Source organism: Phoxinus phoxinus (assembly GCF_949152265.1).
Source record: "Phoxinus phoxinus genome assembly, chromosome: 2".
Lineage (NCBI taxonomy): Eukaryota > Metazoa > Chordata > Actinopteri > Cypriniformes > Leuciscidae > Phoxinus > Phoxinus phoxinus.
Genome location: NC_136877.1, coordinates 14,436,700 through 14,457,649, shown reverse-complemented (window position 1 = coordinate 14,457,649; position 20,950 = coordinate 14,436,700). Strand labels below are relative to the sequence as shown.

The 20,950-nt window shown below is 40.8% G+C and overlaps 1 protein-coding gene and 1 long non-coding RNA gene across 2 annotated transcripts; both read right to left on the bottom strand.

Annotated features, from left to right (window-relative positions):
- Nucleotides 1-4,916: 4,916 nt before the first annotated feature.
- On the bottom strand, nucleotides 4,917-15,035 carry LOC306987772 (uncharacterized protein; the record flags this gene model as incomplete). The annotated part of the gene is made up of 4 exons (XM_079592314.1): nucleotides 4,917-5,941; nucleotides 11,494-11,577; nucleotides 14,118-14,957; nucleotides 15,011-15,035. 4 exons carry the CDS (start codon nucleotides 15,033-15,035, stop codon nucleotides 5,067-5,069), a joined length of 1,824 nt encoding a protein of 607 aa, XP_079448440.1. The 3' UTR covers nucleotides 4,917-5,066.
- Nucleotides 15,036-15,114: 79 nt separating this feature from the next.
- Nucleotides 15,115-16,431, bottom strand: LOC306994383. The gene is made up of 3 exons (XR_013796676.1): nucleotides 16,294-16,431; nucleotides 16,092-16,216; nucleotides 15,115-15,822 (listed from the first exon to the last, which is right to left on the bottom strand). It is a non-coding gene; the product is annotated as an uncharacterized lncRNA (long non-coding RNA).
- Between the last annotated feature and the right edge of the window lie 4,519 nt (nucleotides 16,432-20,950).

Here is a 20,950-nt window from a genome sequence, read left to right as displayed (position 1 = left end):
AACCAGAAAAAAAAAAAAATTATTTAGGCAAATTATTAAGTATTTTAGAACTACGGGGTACTTATACTATAATACAATCTTACTTTTGGGAGCAATTTAGCGAGTAGGCTACATACACTGCACCTTTTTGTAATAATAGTGTATACAAATACAAGGCTTTTTTCAAATTACGGGGTAGCCTATATATCAGTGCATTTATAAAGTAGGCTAATTTGTTTTTATTGCAAAGGTGCACTGATTAAGTTGTTTCAAGGCAAGTAAAACTATTGCAACTTTTTTTTTTTTTTAAATGCTGGGGAAATATACTCTTGTTTCATGTAGTTACAGGGTACGTATGACATTGCGGGCCGTAAATTAAAGTGGTGCTTCTTACCCTCTTGTTTCATGTAGTTACAGGGTAAGTACAATAAAAACACATGTAAACACACAATCTGATATCACTTGGAAAACTTTATTTGAAAAACAACTTTTTCTGTTTTTTTTTTACAGTGCTTCAACAGACCCGGGAGAGAATACAATGCGGAATAAAGTCTTATTTTGTGTTATTTTTGGACCAAAAAGTATTTTCGATGCTTCAAAAACTTCTAACTAACCCACTGATGTCACATGGACTACTGTGATGATGTTTTTATTACCTTTATGGACATGGACAGTATACTGTATATACAGCTTCAATGGAGGGACAGAAATCTCTCGGACTAAATCTAAAATATCTTAAACTGTGTTCCGAAGATGAACGGAGGTCTTACGGGCTTAGAACGACATGAGGGTGAGTCATTAATGACATTATTTTCATTTTTGGGTGAACTAACCCTTTAAACATTACATTTTCTGAGTGTCCATTGAAGTGTAAAACCAAACTAACTGGCTACTAGTTAATCCTGTTTGACTATGTAGGTCTATGTGTCGTTCTGAACAAATTCTTGAAACTGCAGATAATAAGTAAGGGATAATGTAGAGCAAGGCGGTTGTTATAGCGAATACAACACCGACAGGCTGATCAGGAGGAAGCGGAGGGGTCTTGAATCAGCCTGAACCTATAGTATCCAGCTGCAGACCCGCAGCACCACCAGTTTCAGAACCCCAGCGCCAGAACCGGTAGTGAGGGGCGGAGCTTACGTTCTAACACCAGCGCCAGAAACGGAAGTGGGGGGGGCGGAGCTTACATTCTAAACCGAGTAACGCCACCTAACGTTTTAGAGCGTAATTTGCTTAGACACGAAACGGTATGCTTTTATTACACACGAAACGTCATACTTTATACGTATGTTATAATGATACATTAAGGTACAGAAACATTGAGCTTCACCATATTTTTAATATCGTGGTCCGTTGTATGCATTTATATTTACTATGGTTCTTTTTTTATAATAATTTTGACAATGTATTTACCTACATATTGTAAATACAGTTGTTATGATAACACATTTATTTATATTTGTATATAGGACAGTTAGGCTGTCATTTGTAACTATACAAGAATATAGAAACTATTTAGCTATTTTAGTAAAATGTTCTTATTAAAGTGGTAGCCTAATAATGATTTAAATAATCGGGCCAAGCAGGCTTGACGCCGTTGTCCTGTGTACTTACCCAGGGTGCTGGGACAGCAGTACTCTTCAAAACATGTTGCTTCCTCTGTCCTGGGACGGAAGAAACATAGTCGTCGTCGCTGAAGTGTGCACTGCAAACGCGAAGCTTCTTTATCTTCGCCAGTTTGGTGTTCACATTGAAGCCCAGAGCAATGAGCCAAAGTCGCCTCAGAGCAACATCTGCCACAGGAAATCTTTGAAATGTGTGAGGAGAAAGCGCCACATCTTTGTTTGTACAGTCCGGATAGTCACAAGTCCGCACCATTTTGTACAAAGCTTGTACAAACTGATCGCTCTTGGTGAGTAGCTATGTTAGCTCGTTCGTGTAGCTGTTCTGAGCACGTAAACACTGCTGTAAACACTGCCGAACAACTGAAAAAGTGGTGTGCGCCTGCGCAGCTCGCAGCTGGCTGTAGGTAGCGGCAGCGCGCAGTGATATGACGGGGAAGAAAATAGTGCTAAGCCATTACGAGGTCTGACCTCTCCATAGACAGCGGTTTTGTGCTTTAAATATATCACTCTTTTGAACACATATTGATTTGAGAAGAAAAAAGCTTTATTGCCGTGACCCCAGCAAACTTGCCGGACTAATTTCATCTTGACCAAAACTGGACCGGAGCTCGGCTCACAGGACGCTGTCGGGGGTAAGTCATGGTCAATGCACCACACTGCTTATGGGGAAGCTATAGAGATTCATGTCTAAAATCCTGATCTAACCCTTTAATAGGTAACCAGTGTAGAGATGATAAAATTGGTGTTATATGATCATATTTTCTTGACCTAGTAAGAACTCTAGCGGCTGCATTTTGGACTAACTGTAGCTTGTTTACGGAGGATGCAGGACAACCAGCTAATAAAGCATTACAGTAATCTAGTCTCGAGGTCATGAATGCATGAACTAACTTTTCTGCATCAGAAACTGATAGCATATTACGTAGCTTAGCAATGTTTCTAAGGTGGAAAAAGACTGTTCTTGTGACATTTGAAATATGATTTTCAAAAGACAAGTTGCGGTCTAGTATAACACCTAGGTCTTTCACTGTAGAGGATAAAGTTAACAGGACGTCCATCTAGATTAACTTTGTATTGTAAGAGGTTTTGTGGGCAGTTTTTTGGACCAATCAGTAATACCTCCGTTTTATCTGAATTTAATAGAAGAAAATTACACGTCATCCAATATTTTATATCTTTAACACACTCTGTCATTTTAGATAATTTAGTGTTATCATCTGGTCTTGATGAAATATATAATTGAGTGTCATCAGCATAACAGTGGAAACTTATTCCATGTTTTCTTATAATATTACCAAGTGGCAGCATATAAATTGAGAATAGCAGGGGGCCTAATACAGATCCCTGCGGCACTCCATAATTTACTGACGTTATCTTTGATTTTTCCCCATTTAAATGGACAAAATGGTAACGGTCTGATAGGTACGATCTAAACCAGCTTAATGCCTGTCCCTGAACACCAGTGTAATTTTGAAGTCGATCTAAGAGTATTTTATGATCTATAGTGTCAAATGCAGCACTAAGATCGAGTAAAACTAGTATTGAGGTACAGCCTTGGTCAGAAGCTAAAAGTAAATCATTTGTAATTTTAACCAGCGCAGTTTCTGTGCTATGATGTGGCCTGAATCCAGACTGAAACTTTTCATAGATATCGTTTTCTTGCAAGAAAGAGCACAGTTGAGCGGACACAACTTTTTCTAGTATTTTAGACATAAATGTAAGATTTGAAATGGGTCTGTAATTTGCTAGGTTATTTGGATCTAATTGTGGTTTCTTAATAAGAGGTTTTATAAATGCCAGCTTGAACGTTTTTGGAACATGTCCTAAAGATAGAGACGAGTTAATAATATTGAGAAGAGGCTCTTCCACTACAGGTAACACTTCTTTCAGTAGTTTAGTGGGTATTGGATCTAATAAACATGTTGTTGGTTTAGATGCAGTGATACGTTTATTTAGCTCTTCCTGTCCTATAGTTGTAAAGCGCTGTAGTTGTTCTTGAGGGGCGATAATTGAGGCTGAATCATAAGACGCTGTCAAAGATTGTACATTTACAATTGTGTTTCTGATGCTTTCTATTTTCTCAGTGAAGAAATTCATGAAATCATTACTATTAAAATGTAACAGAATATTTTGTTCAGGTTATGTCTGTTTATTTGTTAATCTAGCCACAGTGTTAAATAAAAACCTTGGATTATTTTGGTTGTTTTCTATTAGTTTGCGGAGATGCTCAGCCCTGGCTGCTTTTAGAGCCTTTTTATAACGTGACATACTGTCTTTCCACGCAATTCTAAAGACCTCTAAATTTGTTTGTTTCCATTTGCGCTCTAAGTTACGAGTTTCTCTCTTGATAACATGCGTAGCACTGTTGTACCATGGTGCTTTAGTTTTCTCTCTAACCTTTTTTAATCTAATTGGTGCAACAATTTCTAATGTACTAGAGAAAATGGTGCTCATACTGCTAGTCATTTGCTCAAGCTCATCTGTTTGTTTGGATTCACTGAGAAGCTGAGATAGATCAGGTAAGCTATTCAAGAATCTATCTATAGTAGTTGGAAGGATTGTTCTGCCTGTTCGATAACGCGGCGCAACATGACACATTTCAGCCGTACGTAGTATGCAAGTTACCATGTAATGATCAGTGACATCATCACTTTGCGGTATAATATCTATATCGGTTGGATCGGTTCCATATGATATAATTAAATCTAGAGTATGATTAAGACGATGAGTGGGACCACTAACGTTTTGCTTGACCCCAAAGGAGTTTAATAAATCTGTAAACGCAGCCCCTAACGCATCATTTGTGTTATCAACGTGTATGTTGAAATATCCAACAATTATTGCCTTATCGACATTAATTAATAGATCTGAGAGAAAATCTGCAAACTCTTTTAGGAAATCAGCGTAAGGCCCTGGTGGTCTATATACAGTAGCCAAGGCTAGAGATAATAGGGATTTCTTTCTTACATCTAGGAGCGTAACATTTAGCACAAGTACTTCAAACGAATTAAACCTGTGGCCTGTTTTCTGAGTAACATTAAGAATATCTCTATAGATTGTTGCAACACCGCCGCCACGACCAATCAGACGGGGCTCATGCTTATAACCGTATCCTGGTGGAGTGGACTCATTAAGACCGAAATAATCATTCGATTTAAGCCAGGTTTCAGTAAGGCAGAGTACATCGAAGCTGTTATCAGTGACCATTTCATTTACAATAACTGCCTTAGGTGTAAGCGATCTAATGTTCAGAAGACCTAGCTTTAGAAATTGTTTTTGTTCACTAATATTGAGATTTTCTGGTCTAATCACAATTAGATTTTTCTTAGATCCTACAGTAGATTTATTGTTTGGCCTCACTAAACGAGGAATAGACACAGTTTCTATAAAGTGTTCTACACTGGTACTTATATCAATTAATTTGGGACAGCAAAGAATGTGATTTGGACTTTGACTTACTAGTCATATGGTGTGTAACGTCTTGGAGATGTTGTCCGACAGAACAGCCGCTCCGATTCTGCTGGGGTGCAGGCCATCAGCACGGTAGAGCCTAGGTCGCTCCCAAAACAGATTCCAATTATTTACAAAGAGCAGTCTCTGTTCATTACACCATGACATTAACCATTCATTTAGTGCAAACAATCTACTGAACCTTTCTTGTCCTTGTCGGTACGTGGGAAGCGGTCCAGACACGACGATCTTTGCTTCAGGCGATGTTCTGCGTACCGTCTCGATCAGGCTCCTGTAGTCCCTCTTCAGAACCTCCGTCTGCCGCAGCCTGATGTCGTTCACCCCCGCGTGCAGCACGACAGCTCCGACGCGCTCGTCACCGTTCAGGATCTCGGGGACCTGCGCAGCGACATCGAGAACACGAGCACCAGGAAAGCAGTGAGTGTGCACCATACCTTTACCTGAGGTAGCGCGGACATGCCGGACCATGGAACTGCCGATGATCACAGCGTCGTCGCGTTCCGTCTCGCGAAGAGGGGAGAAGCGGTTCCGGGTGGAGATCTCGAAGACCGGGAGGGGCGGAGAGGTCCTTGCTCTGGTCCTGGCTCGCGTCTTCCGTTGTGGAATCATCCAGGGTCCATGGTGCTGTGTCGGTGCCGGTGTGAATGAGGGCAGGGATGCTCGGGTCCTGTGCAGAGAAATACAAGGAGTAGAGGAGGCCGGAGTCGAAAAGTTACTAACCACTGACTTGTGAGCATCGGCGCGTGATGCTTCAAGCGCTGATCGTCGGTCTCGCAGCTCGGCCTGCCTCCCCAGTAGATCACGGATCTGCTTCTCCACGGACTCCAGCTCCAACCGCACCGAATGCAGCTCAAACGTGTCCTCACCTGCACTCAGAGGTAGACACACATCCGATGTATTCGCCATTATGACAGATGAACAATAAATTAGCAGTGATGCTACCAATATCACTACTAATTTAGGACTGAAATCATGGATAGAACCCGTATCCTTCCAGTGATTCAAGTTTAAATAAGACGGTCGATAGGCGAGACCACGAGTGCAAATGCTAGCGGGCTAACGTTAGAGATAGTAACGGAAGTTCGGAAAGTTGGATATAACCAGCGATATCAAAGCAATCCGATTGTTTTTTATAGAGAGTAGTATCGGAGATATGTTCACACGCTGAAAAAATAGAAAATGCTCGTTTATAAATGAGTGTAACGAAGAAAAAAAATCAAGGATTTATGAATCAATTCGACGTAGCTCCAAACACAAACAAAGCGATTCGAAACACAAAAATGAGTGTAAAGAAGAAAATCAAGGATTTATGAATCAATTCGACAGAGCTCCAAACACAAACAAAGCGATTCGAACACAAACACAAACTCCAACACAAACAAAGCGATTCGAACACAAACACAAACTCCAACACAAACAAAGCGATTCGAACACAAACACAAACTCCAAACACAAACAAAGCGATTCGAAACACAAACACAAACTCCAAACACAAACAAAGCGATTCGAAACACAACACAAACTCCAAACACAAACAAAGCGATTCGAACACAAACACAAACTCCAACACAAACAAAGCGATTCGAACACAAACACAAACTCCAAACACAAACAAAGCGATTCGAAACACAAACTCCAAACACAAACAAAGCGATTCGAAACACAAACACAAACTCCAACATAAACAAAGCGGTTCGAAACACAGACACAAACTCCAAACACAAACAAAGCGATTCGAAACACAAACTCCAACACAAACAAAGCGATTTCAGTGATTCGAGTGTAAATAAGACGGTCGTTAGGCGAGACCACGCGTGCAATGCTAGCGGGCTAACGTTAGAGATAGTAACGGAAGTTCGGAAAGTTGGATATAACTAGCGATATCAAAGCAATCCGATTGTTTTTTATAGAGAGTAGTATCGGAGATATGTTCACACGCTGGAAACATAGAAAATGCTCGTTTATAAATGAGTGTAAAGAAGAAAATCAATGATTTATGAATCAATTCGACGGAGCTCTCAAACACAAACAAAGCGCTCACTCGCGACGCATGCGCAGTATTCTGGAATGTAGTCTCATCTCTTAACCGCGGCTCCACGAACCTCCTCCTCCACTGTAACTGCTGGGGCCGGCTCCACTCTGCACACCTCACTTTTTAATGCTCCTCATTTTAGATGACCAACAATCACATACATATTTAAGAACTGGGATGTGCTGTGTGGAGGGGCTGAAGAAGCTCTGCACTGCTGTCCTCTACCTCTTTTTAATGCATCTCATCATACATTTAATCACACAATCAATCAATATGTAGGGAAAAGGGTGGTGCTTGGGATGGATCTGAATAAGTTCTACCCCCTGCGCTGCACCTCTTTTAATGCACTTAGACCTCATTTAGACTTAGAAGGCACATATTACAGGGATAGTGGGGTGTGTAAATGAGCTGGCCCGTCAGTAGGACAACAACTGATGTTGGGAGCAGGGGAGGGCAGAGGTGGGGAGGGTTTCTGGGTTTCCCCCATCCCCACGAAGCCCCACTCCACCCCTGGGATTACTGTGTTCCTCGGCCCCGGTGAGGGCTGGAGCAGTCTGAGGAAAGATCCGTTGAGCGTGACCCAACCCAAGTTGCGTTTTTTTAACAAGCTGTTTAATCATAGCCAGCTCAAATGTTTTTGGTACCTATCTGATACGTACACGATTTTAATCTTTTATTTCTTATCTTGTTTTCTCAATGATAAAATTGATTTGAGCTTTATGTTGTAACGTTGATACAGCTGTGTGTGATACAGAGGTGAGAAGATCCCCAGGCTAGGGAGGGGTTGAGGCGACCATGGGGGTTCCTCAGTTCCTGCCCTCTGGGGTGGGTGTTTAGAGAATGCTTTGATAAGAACATTATAAAACTACCAGCCAAGCACCTATCTGTGTCTCACTCTGCCCTGCAAACTGGTCTGTAGGGTTGGGGGTTTCACCCCATTCTGCAGCTGGCCTGTGTGGCTAGAATGGAAACTATTATTGCAAGAATAAATGTATATTTTTCTTTTAAATATAATTTGGATCTTGACGTCTCTTTTGCCGGGATGCTGTGTTTGTTATATATTGTTTTTGCCACAACAATTGGTGTCAGAAGTGAGGATTCCATGGAGTTCATTTTGTCCCTGAGACAGTGGAGACTGATCATCCTAAAGCATCAGGCTTTAGCCCTACCTCGCAAAAATAGAGAGAGGGGCCGACCGCATCAGGGCCAGAAGAACTCCACTGGAATTAAGAAAAAAGAACCGGTGGCAGTGCATCTCAGGTAAAAAAGACAATCAAATTATTTTTGTTTTGTGGGGGTAATTTTTGATATGACCGTGGGTGAACCATAGTGGCTGGAACGATCTCTTCGGTGCGGGCACAGAAGGTTTTCGAGGGGGAAATTGTAACCTGAGGAAGTCAAGTCAATTTTATGCCGAAAACTAGCTCGTAAGCATGGACGGAAGAGCCATACCGTGGACAGAAGAGCCAACAGAGCATATTTGCTACCCTTGCCGATTTGAGGTGACAAAATCGGATTTGTTGAAGACGTTTGACAGATTATTAGACGCGCGTCGAAGGAAAATCCAGGAGAGATAGGATCAGCCAATATGGGGTCACATAAGAGTAAGCTAAATCATTTTAATACACCGGTTGTTTTGTTCTTGTTTTTTTTGTTTTGTAAAATGAAAAAAAAATGAAAGAATTATGGCCAGAAAAGCATGCAAGAAATTGGGAAACGGAAAATTGTGTAACAAAAGGGTTTTTGTGATCGTGTTCAGCGTGTGTGTAAAACTGTGAACAGACAGAATTGTTGAACTGAAGAAGCAGGTAGAATAAAAGAAGAATTGTTGAATTGAAGATGAAAGAGAAGGAACTGGAATGTAGCGAAAGATAAAATGTTTTTCCTGATGGAAATCACGAATTGTTGGATTGAGATACGAGTAATATGATATTCTGGTTTCTGTAAATCAGATAAGTGGAACTGAGATGTATGTGTGGATTGTAAGCAAACAATGTTGCTTGAACTGGTTAGATGAAGCAGAGCGAAAAGAAAGTCAAATTGAGTTGAAATGGTCTGAAAAGTGAGTTTTTAGATACAAATTAACAGGGATTAACATGATATAAAGATAAGGAATGTTTCATTAAGCAGAATGGGAAAATTCTATATGTCAGTGTTTATTATGATGTGAATGTGCTTTATTGTATTAATGTGCTTTATTGTATTAATGTTATGAAAACAATGGTATTGAATAATAGATTTAGAACAGGAGAGAGGCCGCACTATGCATAAATAGTCTTTTTATGTGCACAAACGCGTTTCGGCGCGTGCCTTCTTCAGTGTGCACTGAAGAAGGCACGTGCCGAAACGCGTTTGTGCAAATAAAAAGACTATTTATGCATAGTGCGGCCTCTCTCCTGTTCTAAATATTCCAATTACATTTTACATTAACATTTTGTCATTTAGCAGACGCTTTTATCCAAAGCGACTTACAACTGAGGACTACAGCAGAGTAGCATAAGCCAAAACAAGGGAGGATTAAAGAGAAGTTTTTTTTTTTTTTTTTTTATGTCAAGTGCTCACGGAAGAGATGAGTTTTCAGTTGTCTTTTGAATGTGGTCAGGGATTCTGCATTCCGGACGAGGGTAGGGAGATCATTCCACCAGCAAGGAACCGTGAATGAGAATGTTCTGGAGAGTGATTTTGTGGCTCTCTGTGATGGTACCACGAGCCGTCGCTCATTGACCGATCGCAGGCTTCTGGTAGTGATGTAGACTCGTAGGAGCGAATGAAAGTAGGAGGGAGCTGAGCCTGTGGTCGATCTGTAAGCAAGCGTCAATCCCTTGAACTTGATGCGAGCAGCGAATGGTAGCCAGTGCAGAGAGATGAACAGAGGAGTGACGTGGGCCCTTTTGGGCTCGTTGAAGACAAGACGGGCTGCAGCATTCTGGATCATTTGTAGAGGTTTAGTTGCACATGATGGAAGACCGGCCAGAAGAGCATTGCAGTAATCAAGCCTAGAGATAACCAAGGCCTGGGCGAGAAGTTGTGTTGCATGCTCAGTTAGGAAGGGCCTGATCTTCCTGATGTTGTGCAGTGCAAACCTGCATGATCGAGCTGTCTTTGTGATGTGGTCTGTGAAGGTCAGATGCTCATCAAATGTTACTCCAAGGTTTCTGACCGACCTTGATGGGGTGATTAAAGTTGAATCTAGCTGGATAGTGAAGTCGTGCTGTAGAGACGGATTGACAGGGAGGACGAGAAGCTCAGTCTTTGCCAGGTTGAGCTGCAGGTGATGTTCCTTCATCCATGCCGAAATGTCCGCCAGGCAGCTTGAGATACGTGCAGCTACTGTGGGATCATCAGGTTGAAATGAGAGGTAGAGCTGGGTGTCATCAGCATAGCAATGGTAAGATAAGCCATGTGCCTGTATGATGGGTCCCAGTGATGTGGTGTAAATGGAGAAGAGGAGCGGTCCAAGAACTGAACCCTGAGGAACCCCTGTAGTCAGTTGATGTGCTTTGGATACCTCGCCACTCCATGCGACCCTGAAGGACCTACCTGTGAGATAGGACTCAAACCAGTGGAGAGGAGTTCCTGTGATGCCCAGTGATGAGAGGGTGGACAGGAGGATCTGATGATTCACAGTGTCGAAGGCAGCAGACAGATCCAGGAGAATGAGAACTGATTATTTGGAGGCAGCTTTTGCGATTCGAAGGGCTTCTGTGACTGACAGCAATGCAGTCTCGGTTGAATGCCCTTTCTTGAAGCCAGATTGTTTTACATCTAGTTGGTTGGTCAGAGAGAGGAAAGATGATACTTGGTTGAAGGCAACTCGTTCAAGTGTTTTCGCAATGAATGGTAGGAGAGAGACCGGTCTGTAATTCTCTAAGAGTGATGTGTTTAATGTCGGTTTCTTAAGCAGTGGAGTTACCTGAGCCTGCTTGAATGCTGTAGGAAAAGTGCCAGTGTGGAGGGATGAGTTGATGATGTGTGTGAGTGCTGGTAGAAGTGTGGGAGAAATGGCTTGTAGAAGGTGTGAGGGGATGGGATCTAGAGGGCAGGTGGTAGGGTGACTGGAGAGGAGAAGTTTAGATACTTCTTCCTCGGTTAGTGGAGAGGAGGAGGAGAGAAGGTGCTTGGGAGTGGGAGGGGTTGGACTGGGTTCCTGTGTGTTTGGAGCTGAGAACTGACTGCTGATAGTTGTTGTTTTGATGGTGAAGAAGTTAGCAAAATCATCAGCAGTTAAAGAGGAGGTGGGTGGTGGTGGAGGTGGACAGAGGAGAGAGTTGAATGTCTTGAAAAGTGTTCGTGTGTTAGCGGTGCTGTTGATCTTGTTGTGGAAATAAGAAGATTTTGCAGCATGAACATCAACAAAAAAGGAAGAGAGCAGAGATTGATACATACTGAGGTCAGTTGTGTCTTTTGATTTGCGCCATTTCCTCTCTGTTGCCCTGAGTTTGGTCCGGTGTTCACAAAGAACCTCAGATTCTGATTGGAAACAAACAATAAACATAGACTCCAAACAAAGAAAGTGCCAAAATAATACAAATTTGAAGAAAATTCTGTGTTAATATGGGTTAGAAAAATGTTACTATGATTTGGCTATTGTAATTGAATTTGCAACTGAGATTGCATTAGTAGCTCTGTTTGCATTGCTGCATGGGATTAGGGCTGGGCGATATGGCCAAAAAAAAATATCACAATATTTTTTTTATATCAGTCGATATCGATAATTATCGATAAATGTCAAATCTTTATTTATTTCAAGTTTAAAGACAGATTTTTACTCCAAAGTGAAAGCTGTAGAAACCAGAGCGTTGTGTTTTTAAACTACTCTTTATTGTCAGAACATAGCATGACAAACACTTAACAAACAGGTGAACATTTCACAAATCCGAGGTAGAACATTCAAACATTTGTAATTTCTCCTTAACAAAATAAATATCTTTGTTTCAGTAGTATTAGCTTGAGTTAGGATGCAGATTTAACTATATACAATTTATGTTCATTAACAAAAACAGTAACATCTGTTAAAAAAAAGTAACAACATTATTTTTATTTGGTAAAATGTAATATTCTTTAGTTTTATTAAAATTAACCATTGGTCATCCAGCATCATGCATTTAGATCATGATAACCACAGATAAAATGTAACTTTATGGTTTCTATGGTATTTATGAAAACCAGTAGCCTAAATACATTATTAAAAACTGTAATTATATTCCATTAGTCCTTTAATACATTGTCTACATTAATAATATTATACAATTCAATTTATATAGGCTATATCCCACGCACATTTCATGGTGCAGTTAATATTACTAGGCTAACGTTACAGTAACGTTAAATCCGTGGTAAATGATGGAAATGTGTAATGTTAGACGGAAAAGCCTTCTCTGTATCGTTGCGCACAGTGTTTCTCATGTTCGTCAGCGCTGTTTCATCTGCCTTTAAACTGGTTTAAATCACTGAGACATTTGTGTTCTTCGCTGAATACAAGCGCTTCTCACTGGATCTAGTGACCGAGACCGATCAGACTAGTAAACGCGTCTGCTCTAGTGAACTCGCGCTGCGTGCGCTGCCGTTTGGACTTTGAGCCGAGCGGATAAACGGTCCGTGTGGCGCGCGGTTCAAATGAGATTCGTTCCGCTTTTGGCGCAAAAACATTATCGAACATTTATCGAACTCTTGATATCGTTTTATCGAGAAAAATATCGCGATAATTATCGTTATCGTTTTATCGCCCAGCCCTACATGGGATGTTGCAGTGAATGGGGGATGTATTTGAAAGCAGACAGTAAACAGAACAGTGTGACAGACAGTGAAACAAATGGTAAAGAGCCTTTTAACTTTTAGTGTAGGTAATTATCTTCAGGAAAGACATAGAGATTATTTAGCCACAAACAAATAATTTTCGACCTCACGGAAGACAGTAAAACCCCGAGGGGAGGGGGAATTTAGAAGACTCAGGGGAGATGGGAATTTAGAATTTTATTCCAGTTAGATCTAATTTACGGGAACTGAGATTGTAAAAGAATACAGAGAATTGCTATTGTGATTGAATTTGCAACTGAGATTGTATTGCTGTTTGCTTTCCTGAATGGGACAGAACTGCAAGTGGGGGTGAATTCAGAAGATGATAGTGATCTGATAGTATGAAACTCAAACAGTAAAACAAATGGTCATAAAGAGCCTTTGAACTCATTAGTGTGGTTAACTTGTAAAGAAAAGACCATTGTCTTTAGGGAAGACAGAGGGGTTATTTAGCCTTTGAACTCAAGGGTCATGAAGACAGTAAAGCTCAAGCTCCACTGGGGGTTTAGAAGGTCCTTTTGTGTAAAAACAGGATGAATAACTAAAGGATGATTGTTTTTCTTTTTAAAGGAACGCTTAACAAAAGGTTTTAGATTATTCTAATTGTGGATTGATAAACTCCTAAGGAAAAATATGGAAGTCATAATATATTACAACTATGTAATTGAGAACATAACTAAAATTTAGATGAAATTTTAAACGTTATTGAGACTCAATAATAATTATTTGTTCTCTAAAAAGATCAAATAGACTAAGCAGAAGCAGTGTTGAGGGATTAACAGTTGCTAAATGCAAAAATATGTAAAAGGCATTTGATTAAACAAAAGCTTGTTCGTGTTGACTATGAAAGTGTCACAATACACTCAGGAACAGGTACGATGAACTCAGGCTTTATTTATACACGAGATGCAAACTCAGGATATATCAGATAATAAAACAAATACTCAGATTAGAATGTCTCTCAGACGATATACAAGGAATCAGTGACGTGGTGACGATATCCGACCGTGAACTGAAGTGAGACTGGGGATATATACAGTGAGCAGCGAGGTGATCAGAGCTGATGAAGTGTAGGTGTAGGATAATCAGTGATCAGGGAAAGTGCGTACAGGTGTGGATCCAGGGGAGAGCTGGGAGATGTAGTGCGGGACAAGACCAGGGGAAACCGTGACATTACTCCCCCCACCCGGAAGGCGCAACCTCGCGCCTAATACGAAATGTGCCCCACGGTGGCATAGATGGAGGCAGGAGCCATGGTGGTAAAAGTTCTGATGTTACTTGGGCGAAGGTCGGAAGCGTTGCACACCGGACAGGAGCCCACTGCTCAGCCGAAGATCCAAGGCGAGGGAGAGACGACAAAGACCCCGACGACCGCGACCGAACCGCAGTGAGGACCACTCGAGTAGACAGAGTGGGTCCAGAAGACAGAGGGCGAGCTGAGATGACCGAAGGCAGTGGTGAAGCCTGAGGGATGGCTGAGCGGGCCGTAGAAGAAGGGGTGGAGGGCCGGAGCGCAGCGGACGGTCCGTAAGTCCGTAACATAGGCGTGGCGAGGGCAGACCCAGGTGGAGCAGACTGACAGAGGGAGGCTGGCGAGCTCGAATGGCTGAAGGTCCGCGCTGGAAACGAGGGTGGGACGAGCGTAGGTGAGGGAGTCAGGGAGGCGGGACGAGGAGGAGCGAAGTCTGCCGAGGTTGTAGGTGGAGTGGAGGGCTCCTCCTTCCTAGATGGCGACGGCTCCCAGCTGACCCGTGAAGGATACGAACGGCTGGACAGGGTGATGGATCCCGAGGGAACAGTGGGAGACGGAGACGAGTGGAACAGAGGAGGAGGGAGAGGGAGGCTGGGTGGGAATTTTGAGCTCGGTTCTGTGATCAAGATGCTTACGGTCTCAGGCTCAGCTGCTTCGAAGAGATGCGCAGATTCGGTAGGACAGAGGAGATACGTGGACTCAGCTGGGCATTCGAGCTCCGTAGGTTTGGCTGTGCAAACGAGGTGCGTGGGTTCAGCTGGGCAGACGGTATGTGCTGGTTCAGCAAGCCAGACGGGATGAGCTGAATAGATGGGATGTGCTTGTAGCGTGTAACACGTGTTTAGTGTGTCATACTAGTGTAACATTCAATATGGGCCATTTGGTCAGAAGGAAGGTGCGACTACTGGAGAGAGGAAGACAGCACAACAGGTGAGTGAACAATCAATACAAAGTCTTGCTTCTGATTCAATTTGATTTTGTATTAGGAGAAAATACACTTATGCTCAAAATGTCTGAATCACAAAGGTAAACAATTGAAACAATAAATGATAATATTCACACTCATCTTCTTGTTTTTTCCCCAGATACGTGGACTCAGTTTTGGACAGTATTAATGAACACTTTCAGAATAATAAAATAAAATCTGTGTCAGATTCCTTTATAGACAATGCTTTCACAAAAAGTATTACAATCAATAGCTCAAATACCTCAAAATAGAATCAAATGGACAATCAGTTTGATTCAATACACAGAATGAAATTCTGAACTTTCGCTTTCAGTTGCAAATGAATCACTTTCTCTTCAAAACTTAATAGTCTGTCCAATGTGAATCAGAGACTCAAGATTTGACAAATCAATTCAGTTAACCCGAGTTCATGAATTGAATCGATGAGTTCAGAGAACTGTTGATTCTTTTAGAGTGATTCAGGATCACAATCAATGTCTTTTGTTGAGAAATCAAAAAGGAAAAATAGAATGAGTCCGAGTCCCGGTTGTCCAAAAGTAAAATAAATAATTCTCCTACCAGTTTGATGGCTCAAAAACACAATTTCAACAGAGAAAACGATTCCATGGGTGGCTCGCCATATACAATCTGCACCTCGTGCATCCAGTACGAATCAGGGAACTCATCACAGAAGAACTTGAATATCACAAAAAAACCCAGCCTTGTAAAACACAAGGCAGAACAATAATTAATCCTCAATTCAACAATTTCATCGTCAAATCACATGTATGCATTTCAAATAACACATTAAACATAACACTTTAACAGCATACTTCATTAGCTCATTAGCATTCTCAGACGTGCGTCAGCTTTAGCCCATGTGCTATCCACTTCGGCTCGCACGGCCTATATAAACACTATTGATTCTCTATCAGATTTGTGGCACTTTTTCTACATAAACGTCAAGTTAATGTTTGAGTTTTAACTCACCAAGGCAATGAATTTCTATATTTTCAACAAGGAAGTTCATTTGCGGCACATTGATGTCCCGTGTATCTGCATCGATCTGTTTCACAAGCTTCCGTCTCATCCGCTTCTTACTCTGGCATCAGCTCCTTCATATTATAACATCAGATCAGAAATCCCGGTTTTCTATAGTATTCGATCACTTTCCTCTGAATTAATCACTCACATGGAGGGGTTTTTGAAGATCGCTCTGTGTAGATGCGTCATCTCACTCACTCTAGCAGTAGCAGATAGGCAGGGCTTGGCTCACTGTTGCTGTTAGCTCTTAAAGAGCCCATCACCTCATTTAATCAGTGATTTCTTTCTGTTTCTTTCTTCCTTATTTTTTACTTTCATTTATTTTATTAGTAGCCTGGGTTACCCGGGTTACATGCTGGTTCGGCTGGGCTGGTGTGGTGAGTAGGCTCGGTGGAACCAAAGCGGAAGGGCAGTTCGGAAGGGCGGGTGTGAGGAGTTGGTTTGGTGGATCCGAACTGATACGCCAGCTCGGCAGGGCGGAGACGGAGGATGAACTGGGTTGGGTTGACTTGCGGAGAAGGAAGAGGTGCTGGGGATCGTAGGGCTTGTAGAAAATCCAAAAGAACGGCGTGGAAAGAGTCTTGCATCGTGTGTGGTCGGATATTCTGTCACAATACACTCAGGAACAGGTACGATGAACTCAGGCTTTATTTATACACGAGATGCAAACTCAGGATATATCAGATAATAAAACAAATACTCAGATTAGAATGTCTCTCAGACGATATACAAGGAATCAGTGACGTGATGACGATATCCGACCGTGGACTGAAGTGAGACTGGGGATATATACAGTGAGCAGCGAGGTGATCAGAGCTGATGAAGTGCAGGTGCAGGATAATCAGTGATCAGGGAAAGTGCGTACAGGTGTGGATCCAGGGGAGAGCTGGGAGATGTAGTGCGGGACAAGACCAGGGGAAACCGTGACAGAAAGAACTAGAAGCTAATGTGTTAATTTTAAAAGATAAGCTTGTGATTTGGCTGAAACAGTTCAGTACAACAGACACTCATTCTGAGTAGAAATTTATAATGTCTAAATTCCCTATAGGGGCAAAGGAAACTATAAAAATGATGCTTTAATTGAAAAATGCATGTAATTTGTAGAAAAGATAACTCAAGCTTAAAATATGGTAGATGAAGTCTGAAGATAGAAGTTAGAAGGTTTTTGAAAGTGCAAAAGTACCAATCCTGAATGCATCAAAAGTCTCTCTCTCATTCGAATGTCAGCTAAGAGCTGTTATCTGAGCCTGTGTTGTAAATTATAAGATATTTATAGTAAACACAGTGTTTCAGTTGGAAACTATAGACACAGAAATTAAAAGAAAGAATTTATACATTTAGAGGACAATTTGTAAATGTTTAAAAGTAAAACTGAATGACTTTAAAGAAGTCTTTAAAATAATACAGTTTATTTTAGAATCAGTGATTTCTTTGTCTGACTTTAGTCTCCACCATACAGAGCCGATGGCTCCGGCTTCAGAAGTAACTGTGCACTGAATGTACGGTTGTGATCTAAATTTCTAAGCAGCTAGGTTGCTGCTATTAAGATGGTTAATGGATTTAATTGATTAAATACTGTTGTTATTAACCTGTCTCCATGTGTGAACACTATTAGGCTCTGATGACTCTTGAGTGTGCCTTTCCTAAAGCTCCAGAAGACAACTGATTTTGTTGAAGAAAACGATCAAAGATTGTGTGATGGGAAAGAGCGGGTGCCATTGTGTACGAGTGGCTTACCCAGCGACGGGTACGATCTTCCTGGCCAGGGGACTACCTAACACAGGGAGGCTCACGCAATAACACTGGGCATCTCCTGATTGGAGATGTTTTATGTGAGAAAGGTATGAGAGTTGAGCGCTGATTACTGGAGGCCACCGGGGTCAGCAGAGCACTGAGAGGGGAGATGAGCTGTGAGGAGTTACGGCAGTCTTACCCAGAAAAAGTGCAGTTCCTCTATATACCACTCACCAGAAAAACCGCATTCACTGTATGGCTTGTTTTCAATTGGGACAAGTGTCTGCAACTATGCCAGGGGACAACACCCTGATGAAGTTTTATAGATAAAGAGCTGATGGGAAGGTGCTTTCAAGAGCCAGCTGAGACCATGATGTGATTGTCATTATTTGTTGTGGAGACAGTAACAAAACTTTATATCAGGAACATGATGTTTGTTGCCTTATGGGCAAGAAGAATTATAGAAGTGTTGATTTTTAACTAATGTGTCTATCCTGAAGGTCGTTAGTACATGGTGGTGGCTAAAGATGAAGACAGATTTTGTAGATTAAAGGAAAAGTCTGAGTAACGAAAGAACTAATTCATAAAATAAGTTATTGTAATGTATTTATTGTTAGATTTTGTCCAAATTATAGTCTTAGAAGGCTGTTGAAAAGAGAAAGAGAGAGACTGGTTGAGCAGGGGAAGGATTGATATTTTGTCTTTCTGTATTCGGCCAGCAAAAGAAAAGCTGAAACAAATTAATGATAATGAATCAAAACCACACAGCTGGCTTTTATAAAATACATTTTTATAAAGACATGTTTTGAAAATGGTTAAGAGGCCACAAAATGTTATTGATAAAAGCTACAGGAAAATGTAAGTTTTAAAATCTGATTTAAATGTAAATCTTTTTGGAGAAAAGATAAGAAATATGAGCAATTCATAGTCCGATGTGTGTATGTGTGTGTTTGATGATGACTGCACTTTATGTCTGGGTAAGTGTAAGTTTAGAGAAGCCATTATGTCTAAATAGTGCGCATGAACGTGTCATTAATGTTTTATCATTACAGATGGGTGAAGGCGAATGACAAATTTGAGAGAAGTTGATAATTCTGAATCGATTTGGTCATCAAGCTCTGTCTGGTAATAATTACTTTTGTCATTTATGATATAGCTACAGTAGATTTGAATGAATTTCTAGATGTATGAAATTCTAGATGTAGGAGTTGTAGATCGCCGTCCATCATGGATTGAAATAAAATAAGTTATAGATTTGACTTTGATAAGAAGATGAGATTGTGGCTTAGAGTGAAGAATGTAACATTTTGTTTAAGAGGCAGAGAAAGATGTCTGCAGGACAGTGTTTAGTTTAGTGAATCCAAACACAATTATGTTAAATTGATGCACAAGTAAAATGGTGCATAAAAATGGGGGATATAACAATTATTGCCAATAATGGTTTACTAAGGGATTCAGATTGGATGAAAGCCATCGAACAGGTGGAACAATAAATGTTGAGAGAACCCTGGGTTTAATTGAGTAAAACCCTGCAAGAAGTCATTCTTCTCTCTAACAAAAGTGTTGTCTGTAAAATGTGCTAATAACAAGAACTGTTTAAACAGGAAACGCCAGGACAGATGTGGCAGCACAACATTAGCTATTAATTAATGAATTAACCATTTGACATTTGTTTTTCTTTATATAGGATGCAGACTTTTGATACAGGGCAGACCGTGCCAGTAAAATAATGGCTATGGATGAATTTGACAAAATATCCTGGCCTGGGTTATTTTTGTGGCAGAAAGAAAGGTGCCACACATGCGCAGCGCATAACTTAAACATTTTTCTTTTGCAGGTGGTCAGGATGGATTGCATAAAACAGAACTGATTCTGTTCCAAATGTATAAATGTTGTTTTGTTAACATGAGCAAAGTGGGTTGAGTGTTTTTCAGGGGAAAAGGGACTCTGAGTGCAATAAATTATCTGGTGATAATGTTTCAGGTTGATGATTCCACAGGTCGAATCAAGAGGGACGACCAGCTAGACAAGCAGTCACTAACAAAAAACACTTAAGGTCTTCGTTCGCAGGTGACAGCAGAAAGTAAATGTTTTATTCCAGTGGGGGTACGGTCATGATCTAAGGGAAAATCTTGTAAGGATCAGAAAATGATTGGAGAGTGTGAGACCTGAGTCCAAACCTCTCACCTTAGACTAAACAAACAAACACAAGCCAACGCGAAGAATAAAGTGGGGGATCAAGGACGTGCTAGTAACGTACCTTCCTTGCCTCCGAGGGAAAAGACCATTGCAACTGCGCGCAAAGTGTCAAAAATGGTGAAGACGGAATGTCGATGGGGCAACGAGATGATCAACACATCTGGAAAAAGACAATTTGACCAACTAATGGTTTACCAGAAAAATCTGTTTTTGTGATGATTTTATTTGATTGAATCAAACTAAGTATTGATTTGATTGGTGCAAATGTAGAAAAGCAAACAGATTATGTGTAATAAGAAGAAAAAAGACGGTCCGTAATGGAAATATTAGAGTTAATTTTGAACAACTACATTGGTTAGAAGGATGAACAAAATTATGCAGACGATTCAAGTAGCGGAAGTTAAAGTGAAATGTATTAATTGAGTTAAGGTATGTTTTTGTTTTGTTTTGTTTTTGTTTTTCTTTCTGAGGACGATTGAAAAGGTTTGAAAGCAGGACAGGATTTGAAATGAGGGGTTTTGTTATAATTTTTATTCTTTTGTATTTTTATTCAAATCAAACAGGGGTGTTGAATTGATATGGTTTTCATACTATGACAATCTATATATAAAAAAAAGGTTTATACTGGAGTGAATGCGGGTCCGATTTTTTTATCGGGAATGCGGTGACAGTGCTTATCCATTTAGCCCTGCTTCAGATAAAATATTTACTTGCTTGCTCCTTCAACAGGGTTCAAGTAGAAGTGATCAGTTATACGGAAAATCAGAAATGAAAGATATAAGGTTGATGAAATGACTTAAAATTGTTGCGTTTATTTGGTTATCAGAGAATGATAAAAAGGGAGAATTTGTAGTGGCGATTTTAATCTTTTA